Source organism: Symphalangus syndactylus, chromosome 14, assembly GCF_028878055.3.
Source record: "Symphalangus syndactylus isolate Jambi chromosome 14, NHGRI_mSymSyn1-v2.1_pri, whole genome shotgun sequence".
In the NCBI taxonomy this organism is placed as follows: domain Eukaryota; kingdom Metazoa; phylum Chordata; class Mammalia; order Primates; family Hylobatidae; genus Symphalangus; species Symphalangus syndactylus.
In genome coordinates, this window is record NC_072436.2 from 25,687,970 (window position 1) to 25,698,917 (window position 10,948).

General features: G+C 43.5%; 1 protein-coding gene and 1 long non-coding RNA gene across 8 annotated transcripts in view; one reads left to right on the forward strand and one right to left on the reverse strand.

The window, feature by feature from the left end:
* The window catches only part of DCTN1 (dynactin subunit 1), a 30,768-nt gene extending 22,656 nt beyond the window's left edge, over window positions 1-8,112 (reverse strand). For 5 of the 7 annotated variants that reach the window (XM_063616555.1, XM_055241212.1, XM_055241211.1 and 2 more), the window contains exon 1: window positions 7,648-7,745. Coding sequence is in view for 2 of the 7 variants with exons in the window: in XM_055241214.2 (XP_055097189.2) it covers window positions 7,648-8,112 (465 nt within the window). In the remaining 5 variants the exon portion in view is untranslated. Of the gene's footprint in view, window positions 1-7,647 lie in introns of all 7 variants that reach the window. The other 2 variants (XM_055241214.2, XM_055241213.2) reach the window with 1 other exon arrangement.
* LOC129461819 (uncharacterized) lies at window positions 1,365-9,404 on the forward strand. Its single transcript, XR_008650696.2, has 3 exons — window positions 1,365-1,607; window positions 6,997-7,081; window positions 7,843-9,404. It is a non-coding gene; the product is annotated as an uncharacterized lncRNA (long non-coding RNA).
* Window positions 9,405-10,948: the final 1,544 nt, after the last annotated feature.

Consider the following 10,948-nt stretch of genomic DNA (forward strand, 5'->3'; position numbering starts at 1 on the left):
AGAGAAAATGCGTCCTGTTCTTAGGGCCTTCTCTGGGGAAAACTTAATTGTATACACGAATACATGTACTTCACTATCTCCTTCAAAAATGAACCTGTGATGTAGCCAAAACAGATTCCATTCTCTCCATTCCACAGATGATAGAACCGTGTCTCAGAAGTCAAATGACTTGCCCAAGTCTCACTGCCAAAAAACGGCAGCGGGGCACATCTGAATATCTCTACAGGTAGGTGCTCCTTCCACAGCATTACTGGGCCCAGGCCCATATCCCATAGGACAATCCTGGGTTAATGTTATCCCAGCCAGGGAGGAGACAGACACCTCTTGGATTTCTAATCCATTTTCCTCTCCAATGATATTAAATACCACTAAAGTATCTAGAAAAATGAGAAGAGAGGAGGGGAAAAATCTCTGTCTGATAAATAAGCTGCTAATAGTCTTAGAGAAATTTCAGGAAATTATAGGAAAATAAGATTTTGGAGAATGAAAAAGGAGAAAGTGAGGAGGAAAAGCCTCTTTTCCATCTCTACCATTTCTCCCCTGTCTGAACCATTTCTGCCTTGCTTTTACTGGCACCCCAGCATCCTTTGATACCTTGATCTCCTCTTGTCTCACCTTATCAAACCTTGATCCTGGGCTAACCCAACTGTCTGCTTTCCCTGCTTTCCCACTCCTAGAGGAGCTTGTCCGAAACCCAGGCAGTCTGACAGCAAGGCAAAACTATACATCTCTGAAAGCACTAGTAAGGAAGAGATAAGCATGGACCTAAGTCCTTCAGGAGTCAGAAAGGAAAAGGTCTGCTTACTGAGTGGTAAATGGAGGCTGGGAGACTGGAAGCTTGGAAAGCTGGATTCCAGATATTCACAGGACCCCAGAAGACAACATGCACAGAGCTTTTTGCTCCTAGGTCCTACTCAGTATGTGCCTTACAGATTTCATAGATAAGGCCTGCACACTCAACGGACTTCCTTCCCTTCTCCAGCTCCTCATTACCCTAAAAAAAGTCTACAAACCCACTCCCACTCTGAATGCAGCTCTACTCCATCTCAAAATGTTCCCTTTCCCCAGAAATATCCAGTGACTTCCAGGCCCACCTCCAAGGGCCCAGACCTCTAAGAGTCAAGAAGAAAAGCTATGCTATATGCTTCACTTATCTTCAATATAGGAACTTCTGCAGGAAGGCAAGAGGCACTCAGCCCTGCACTCAAGAACCTCAATCCTCTCAGTATCAGAAGTCCTACTTAGGCTGTTCGAAGTTCCTGATGATTCCTCCCCCTGAATCCACCAGCAAGTTCCAGGCACTAGGACCCTGTAGACAGGGAACTCTGAGCCTGCGCTCTAAAGAGAGAGATGCACCATTTCACAACTTCAGCAAAAGCCAAAGCAGCCAACAAAGCCACAGCCCCATCGGCTGTACTGGGCTCTGCCTTTTGGGCAGCTCGCCGGCCACTCCCCAAAAGCATTCCATCCTTTCTCTTTTTAAACCCACGTCATCATCTGATCATAATGGAAATCAATCTCCTCAAACCACCATGCAAAGGCGTATCCATGGCAACCTCAAAAGGAAAGACACAGAGATGATGCTTCAGTGGCTGCAGCAGGAAAAGGTAAGTCCGTTTCTCTTCCATCCACGCCATCCCATCACTCTCTCCTTTCACTCAAGTCAGGTATACAGCTTACCTACAAATTGTATCTGTCACACAAACTGAGAAAACACATAAGGTGAGTTAATAATCATTATGTTATTATATAACGTTTTAGATCTGCCTAGTCTCTCTGCCAAGAAAAAATTATCCTTTTCTAGGCAATAGGAACAGGGACAAGGTCTTTCTTCTTATTCACCTCTCAGATGACACAATCTCAGCCCACAAGACCTGACAAATCACTATCAGTCACTTGTCTTTCCAGTCAGGATGCTGGAAAAATCACTCAAGAATATCCGAGTTTCCCTATGTAGTTGTCAAAAGCTGACAGCAACATTGATCCCACTGTCCTGCCCCCTCCATGCCACCATCATGCCCACAAACTGGCATGGTAAGATTCCCTCCTTAGCAACCCTAGACTCTAGGCTCTCAAGGTCCAGAAACTGGGAGTTGGGATTAAATTTCTGTCTTCTCTGATGCCTCAGGAAAAGGAACCCATTTCTGCAGAGGTAAGAGACTCATCAAATACAAGTGCTACTGATCCTCTATGCCTCAATTTCCTCTTCTGGAAGAAAGGGATAATAACAATAACTTTCTAACAGGATTGTTGTAAAAATCACACGAGAATGCCTGAAAAGCACTTAGGACAGTGCCTCGTATAAAGCACTCAATAAATGTCAGCCATTATTATTATGAGAAAGATGAAGGCGAGGCTTATAGTGTAGGATTTCACTTCAGAGGGTACTCAACACTCTTGGAGCTTATTTCAATTCCACTGTCTTCCTCTTTCCTCTTAACAGTTGTTTCAAACTTCCTTTACCATTTTCAAGTCCTTACTCCCACCCAAGCCAACACCAGCATCCCCACTTCGCAGCAGATAACCTTGCTGAAAAAGAAAACTGGCCCTATTAGGTAAGAATTTCTTTGCAAATTTAGATATATCTGCATGCATATGTCATTATCTCTTTCTTCCTAAATTCCTTCCTTTCTTCCAACATTCCTCTTTAAAGAAAATGGTATCTCCTTCTTTTCAGGGCCCACTCCTTCCCCTCTCCTCTGAGGACCTGATTTAGCAATTGTCTTTTCTCTTGTGTCTTCATTGCACCCTCTCTACTGGATCTTACATGGCATCAGAAAACCCATAAACAAGACTCTTCCATTCTAGGAAAAATAAGTCCCTGCTACCTCCTCCACAAGCTGCCACCATTCTGTATTCTTCCTTTCTCTGCTGAACTACTCAAAGTGAGTACACATTCTCTATCTTCACTTCCCATCTACTTCTCGATCCATTGCTATCTGGCTCCATCCCTACCACTCCACTGAAGCTGCTCACACTTTAAAAGAGTCCTGGTGACCCCAATGTTCTACACAACCTCAAGGTGCATTTCCCAAGCTCATCCTAACTTGACCTCCCCTGTAGCAACTGGGATTGTCAATCCTTTTCCTGGAATTTTCTCCTTTCCTAGCTTCCTGGGCAACATTCTCTCCTACCCTTGCACGTCAATCCTTCTCATCTCCTCTGTCATTATTTTCAGCCTTCTATAAGCGTGGCTGGGAGACCTCATCCATTCCCACTTCAACTACCACTCATACTTACTGCCCCTAGACAGAAACTCTTCTGAACTTCAGACTCATATCTCACTGTCTGCTAACTGCCACAGAGCCTTCAAGTTCAATATGACCCAAAACACACTTGGTATCTCCCCCACCAAAAAAAAAAAAACAAAAAAAGTTCCTCTTCTATATTCTCTCTTTGCTATTGGCACCACCATCCACTCAAAATAGAAAACTGAGTCATCCGCAACAACTCCCTCTGTTGTTCTCAACAACCAATTTAGTCATTACGTCTGGTTAATTCTGTTTCTCCAATCTCTCTCAGATTCATCCTGTCCTCTCTATCCCCACTGACCTAATCCTTAGCTCAGCCCTAAACCATGTCTATGATATTACAAGAGTCTGCCGATGTCCCTGAACCAGGTTCTTCCCCTTCAGTCTATTTCCGCATTTAGCTTCCCAAAATACAATCATGTCATCTTCCTGCCTAAAAGTCTCCAGTGGCTTCTCTGCCCACAAAATGAAATCTTTTTAGCACTGCACTACAGGCCATTAGCAACCTGGCCTTGACCAAGCACGGTGACTACACCTGTAATCCTAGCACTCTGAGAGCCCAAGGCGGGCAGATCACTTGAGGCCAGGAGTTTGAGGCCTGGCCTGGCCAACATGGTGAAACCCTGTCTCTACTAAAAATACAAAAATTAGCTGGGCATGGTGGTGCATGCCTATAGTCCCAGTTACTCAGGAGGCTAAGTAGTCCCAGCTGTAGTAGCTATAGTCCCAACTACTCGGGAGGTTGCAGTGAGCCAAAATCGCACCACCACAATCCAGCCCGGCTGACAGAGCAAGACTCAATCTCAAAAACAAGACAAAACAAAACTGGCCTCAAACTGGCACAGCAGCCTGCAGACCCACCTATACTCAGGAGGCTGAGGGGGATCACTTGAGGCCAGGAGTTCAAGGCTGTAGTGCGTGATGATCTTGCCTGTGAATAGCCACTGCACTCCAGCCTGGGCAGCATAGTGATACCCCATCTCTAAACAACAAAACAAAATAAAACAACGTGGCTTCATTATGAATCTGGTCGCATCAATCACCGAAGTTCTCTTTTATTCCAGCCACTTGGATCTATCTGCCTTTTTCCTTTATGCATCTGCAAATGTTACAAATGTCACCAGGACAATTCTTCCTCCTCATCCTTCAAGGCTTAGCCCAATTCTCACCTCTTTCCTAAAGACTCTCCTGGCTTCTCCATGTGGAGCTAATCATTCCCTCCTCTGCGCTCACAGAGCACTTGAGACATATCTCCCTTTCAATACCACATTCTATTTAAAATATCATCTCTTACTCTACTATGAATTCCTCCAGGACAGAGGATTGTATCCATCTCAGTATCTAAGCACTCGACATAGGGCTTTGCACAGAGAAGGTATTCAATGTTGAATAGATGCCTGTACCAACATCACACTCAGGATATAAATTGGCTCTGACAGCTTTCCCTGAGAGTAGCTCCACTCTTGAAGACCACCACCATTGGGGAAATCACCATATACATGCACACAATCATCTCTCCCCCAATCCTCAGTAAACATGGCTCTTTCCACTCCAGATAGAAGCCTAAGAAACTAAAAGTGCAGGAACAGCCCTAGGTCCTGTGGAATTCGGTAGTGACACTAAATCTCAATCTCATATACTTCCAGGGTAAAAGAACCACAGAGACAGCTCTAGCTGAGGTGCAAATCTCCTGGGAAACAGCATTAGGAAGGATTTGGGGCAGCAAGGGCCCATGCTCTGCTGTAGTGAAGCCCTTGGGGAGGCCAGACTAAATAGCTAACCTGTCCCTTGACCACATTCAACTAACATCAGCCTGAATTTCAAAAGGAAAATGATACAAAGCCAAAGTCAGAGTCTCCAGGATGGCAAGGACCTTAATATAGATATGAATCTGGCAATATTCCAGCTCCTACCTCTTCAGGGGACACTGAGGACCGAGTTCCTATTTTCCTTGGTATGGGACGGATAGCCCAAGTGCCCCCAGTATCACCTAGTAGCTGTAGACAGGCCAAGTAACCTGGGAATCATCTATAATCCCTCTCAACCTATTCCAAGTAGCTGCTAGCAATGATAGAGCTGGCAGAGTAAAACCTAGAATGGCAGTTGTCAATGGTATTATGATTCACCCAACTACTTTGACTCCTAACAATTTCTTCTCCTTTGTACCCTCATGGTCAGTCAGGCCCCACTTATCAATTCGTCCTTAGTACTGCCTCCTGCATCTTTCCTTTCTCCTCCATTATCACTATCACTACTTCAGTCTGCCATGTAATAGCTTTGAAAATTAAGGCAAATCATTTACCCTCTTTGGTGCATCATCTACAAAACAGCATAACAGCTGCTCTGCCTACCTCGTAGGAATATTAGATCAAATGAGATCATGCCTGCGAAAAGTTCTGTAAAGTGTCACACATAAATATAAGGCATTATTATTATCAACCTAAATTCTCTAATATGGCTAATGTGAAGCCTATCCAGCTCCCTGTCTCCCCCTCCTTCCCTAGTTACAACCACCTTATACATCACATTAAAGCACATACATCTGCTAAAATACTGCTTTGTCCCTACACCCATCTGCCAGACATCTTTCATTGATAATCTCATTTCTTACTGTAATCAAACAACCCTGGATTCAACAGATGCAGTCCCATCTCTGCACCACTGTCAGCTGCTTAAGATACTTTTCTAGTCTTGCAAGCCACACCCATCCTTCAAAGTCCAGCCAAAGCCCCACTACACTCCACACAGAACAAAGACAAGTTTAAGAAACGGATTTCTTAAACATAATGGAAGAATTAAATACAATTCCGCTTAGAAAAATCATAGTAGGCACAGCTGTCATCTAACACTTGGAGTCAACTTTTTAGGAAGACAGGTAACACTTTTTTTGTTTGATTGTTAAGAGATAATCTAGGACCAACAGCATGGAAGTTGCAGAGATGTATTTCAGCAACATGAAGAACTTCCTTCTTGAGCTATTCCAAGAATAAAATGGGATGCCCTATATGTAGATAATTCCCCATTATTTTAAATGTTCAAGCCAAGCTGCAAAATTTGCCAAGTTGGCAGGAATATTTTAGATAGAATTCAACACTACAGGGATAACTCGACTAGACTCACAGAATTTTAAATCTGAAAGAAATATTTGAGATCTTGTAGTCCAGACTCCTGTCTTATAGGCCTGGACAGATAAAGTGACTCTCTCAAGGCAGCACATCTGTTCTGGAAAACATGGTCTCTAACTTTCAATCCAGTGATCTACATTTTTGCTACTCAGTTGTGTTCCATGGGCCAGCAGCATTAGCATCACCTGGGAACTTGTTAGAAATGCAGAACCAATCAGGATCTGTACTGTAACGAGATCTCATTACATGTGCATGCTATTAAAACTCAAAACGCACTGACCCATACTGCCCCTTCTAAATCCTGAATTTCTAATTCTGGAACTCCAATTCCCAAACGGTTCCACATGTTAGCCAGAGGCATCACCCAAGAATAATGGTATATCCTAGTAAAATTTTCGAAATTCTACATACCATACCCCCAGTTGGAGATTCATGGTAAATATTCTTAGCATATTAAAGGCTCTGCAATATTCTGTAATAAAGTTTAACCACGAATTTTCCAACAGCTTTTGAAAACAAAATGCTTTTTTAAAAGTAAAGTTATCATTATCTCTTTTAACATCTCATAGCTTAGGCTTTGGCAATACATTAAGTAAAGGATGTCAATCTCTACCTCCTAGCTCTTCGCCTCTAGGTACTTTAAGTATACCTGAGTAGCCAGTGGTCAACATGGGTTTGCTGCTCTCCTCACTGCAATAAATGAGGGTAAGTTTTCAAATCCCTGCCTCTAAAACAGCAGAGATCCTTATCTGTGTGATTTAGCTGTGGTTCTGTCTAAAGACAAGGGATGCGCAAGATGACCTCAAGGATCATCTTGCCAGCTAAGGCGGACCCCAGGAGTAGGATCACACACACAAGCCCTATCCAGACTCCCATGCTGTGAGTCCTTTACGATTTTACTCCCGGTTTGACACGAATTTCTCAACCATGTGCCCACGGGAAACCTGTAGCTCAGTATGGATTCAGGGGCGCCTCAGACGCTCGCAGGAACGGAGGGGAGACCCTTGCAGTTCTGGAGGAACTCTAAGGCGCAGTCACTCTGATCCCAAGAGAACACTGCTAGGCTGGAGAGCTGAGGTGGGTCAGACCGGCCTCGGGGCAAACGCTCGGGCGGAGCCCCCAGACCCCGGCAAGCGCCCACCCCTGCTCCAGCCCATCCCTGCCAGTCCCCGCCCCGCACACCGGACTCGGTCCCCAGCCCACCGCCGGCAACCTCACGAACACTTAGGGGGCCGGCGGAGCAGACGGTTGGCAGGGTCGCGTCTCCGTACCTGCACTGTCAGGGGCTCCGCGCCCAGCTCCGGCCCCACCGACGACCGACGCCCAGGACCCTGAGGGGCCGGCCCCGCCCTCCCCGCCCTCGTGGGCTGCCCGACTCGCCGCCAGACCCTTCCAGGACCGCCCAGAACCCTTCGGCCCGGAGGCCCAGAGGCGTTCTGGGTCCAGTGAACGCTCTTTTCCCGCAGTTCCGCCCTGACTGAAAACTGCGCGCCGACCGCAGCCGGGATTACATCAATCAGGCACAAAGCTGGACACCTGGGACAGGATAGGCGCACGCGCACTGTGCCTGGGAAGCCTATTAGGACCATAAGAAATCGGCGTGTCGTGGCGAGTGCCCTCTTTCGGCAGAGGGGAGAAAGCGCAGAAGGTCTGGAGGACTCATTTGCAAGTGTTAAACTGCTAATTAAAACAATAGCGATAAACAATATCTCCTCCATTAGCCTGGGGGAGAACATTAAATTTTGCTGCTACTCAGTTGTTACCTGTCATATGGGGATACAGGCATTCTTATGCGCTTATGATGGGAATGTAAAATACAAATTTACATAATGGCATTTTAAAATTTTAGACATAGGTTCAAATTCTTTTTTTTCTTTTTTTAAGACAAGGTCTCGCTCTGTTGCCTAGACTGGAGTGCGGTAGCACGCACAATCATGGCTCATTGCAGCCTTGACTTCTCAGGCTCAGGCGATCCTCCCACCTCTCAGCCTCTCTAGTAGCTGGGTCTGCAGGCGCGCACCACCATGCCCTTTTAATTTTCGTTTTTTTGGAAAGACGGGGTTTCACAATGTTGCCCAGACTGGTCTCGAACCCCTGGGCTCAAGCGATCCAACAGCTTTGGCTTCCCAAAGTGCTGGAATTACAGACATGAGCCACCGCACCTGCCTAGGTTCAAATTCTAACTGCAATTTACTAGCTGTGTGAAATCTAGAGTTAGTTATTTACCCTCTCTGTGCCTCTGTTTTCTTATTTGTTAAAGTGAGAATGTTAATGATGGTACCTATCTCATTATGTTGCTAGAAGGATTAAGTTAATCCATGTAAAGAGCCAGAAATATAACTATTGTAATGTTATATTTATTTCAGTTAATCTCAGATTTAAAACAAACTGAAAAATTCATAAAGTTGATGTGAGAGGCAGTAAGCAGTAGAAGGGATGCATTGAGTATCCCCTTTATTACTCCCCCCTTTTCCCTATTTCACCTTCTAAATATGTATAATTATTATTTTGAATAGATAATACGTTTACATGGTTCAAAAATCAGAACACTATTTTAGAATATACACAGAGAAACCTCCCTTCAACCCTGGTTCCCATCGACTCCATCCCCCTTGCCTGCCACAGGTAACGCTTGTTATTAGTGTCTTCTTGTTTATCTTTTCAGTGTTTTGTGCAAATATAAGCTCATATGAATATATAGTCTTACTCCTCTCATTTCTTATGCCAAATGTAGCGTGCTAGATACACTTGGCATAAGTTCTCTTCACTTAACCTATCCTGAAAATCTTTCTAAATAAATAAATTAGAGATCTTCCTCATTTGTTTTTCAGCTGCTTAGTACTCTATTGCATGGATACACATAATTTATTAACCGGTTTCTTCTAGTTACATACTTTGTTTCCAGTCTTTTAGTATTACAATGTTGCAATGAATCACTTTGAACATAATGACATTCCATATGTGAGCAGGCATATCTGTAGGATACATCTTGGTCAAATAATAAATGTATCTATAATTTTAGTAGAAATGTCTTCCATCTCCTTCAATTAAAGGAAAATAAATATAAAAGTAAATATAAAGACTTTAAAAGATACTGCATATACATATTTTTAATTGTGGTAAAGCATACATAACATGAAATTTACCATTTTAACCATGTTTAAGTTCAGCGGCACTCAGAACATTCACATTGTTGTGCAATCATCACCACTATCCATCTCCAGAACTTTTTCACCTTTCCGTACCAAAAACAAACAAGTAAGCAAACAAAACCCTCTGTGCCCATTGAACACTAGCTCACCATTCTTCACTTTCCCCAGCCCCTGGTAATCACTATCCTACTTTCTGTCTCTATGAATTCCATTGTTCTAGGTACCTCATACAAGTAGAACCATATAATATGTGTCCTTTTGTGTCTGGCTTATTTCACTTAGCATAGTGTCTTCAAGGTTTATCCATGTTGTAGCATGGCGAAAATATATTCCATTATATGGATATGATATATTTTCTTTTATCTATTCCTCCCATCAAAGGACATTTGGGTTGTTTCCGCCAGTCAAAAGACAAAACTTCAACAAATTGGATTTAAAGATCTCTTTGGCTTTCATTAGTGATTCAAGAATTGGACAGCATCCCAACTAAAGATTTAGACAGGAATACCATTGGGCATGGCAGAACAGTCGAATTTCATAAAGTAACTTAAGTAGAAACAAGGAAACAGCCTAATTTTTATTTTTTATTTTCATTTATTTATATTGAGATAGGGTCTTGCTCTGTCACCGAGGCTGGAGTACAATCACAGCTGTGAGCTGTGGTGCAATCACAGCTCACTGCAGTCTCAATCTCCTGGCTCAATTAATCCTCCCACCTCTGCCTCCCGAGTAGCTAGGACTACAGGCACACAACACTGTCCCTGGTAATTTTGTATTTTTTGTAGAGACAAGGTTTTGCCATGTTGCTCGGGCTACCCTCAAACTCCTGGGCTCAAGTGATCTTCCCACCTCAGCCTCTCAAAGTATTGGGATTGCAGGCATGAGCCACCATACCTGGCCAGCATAACTTTTTAAAAATCAAATTGGTTAACACCAGGCTACTTCAGGTTATTTTCCTTATAAGGGTTAAAGCAGAAGGGATTTCCTTATCAAGCCGGTTAAAAACTGGCCTGTTTGGGGATTTGGCTATCATCTCTCTTCTGATTTCTCAGAAAATCAGATAAACAATTTAACTTTGGTTTGGTGACATGGAACTTTAGTTGAATAACTCCATTTCCATTTGGTCTGTTGGAGTCTAGTGCAGGAGCTCAGTCCAAATCAATGGAGTCCCATCAATTTTACTTAACACACCTTTTAGCCATTGCAAATACGTGTGCACATATTTTTTAGAAACAAGTGCATTTCTCACTTATTCCATACCCAAGATTCCTACCCAAATCAACTCTTGATGCCAGCTTCTTATGTGCTGTTCCAGAATTAGGCTCTGAACACAAGCATTGTAAATGCAAATTGCAGCTTCCTATAAAACATTGTTCTGAATCTTGCTTTTATCCCCATTGGACAATGATATGGTTTGGCT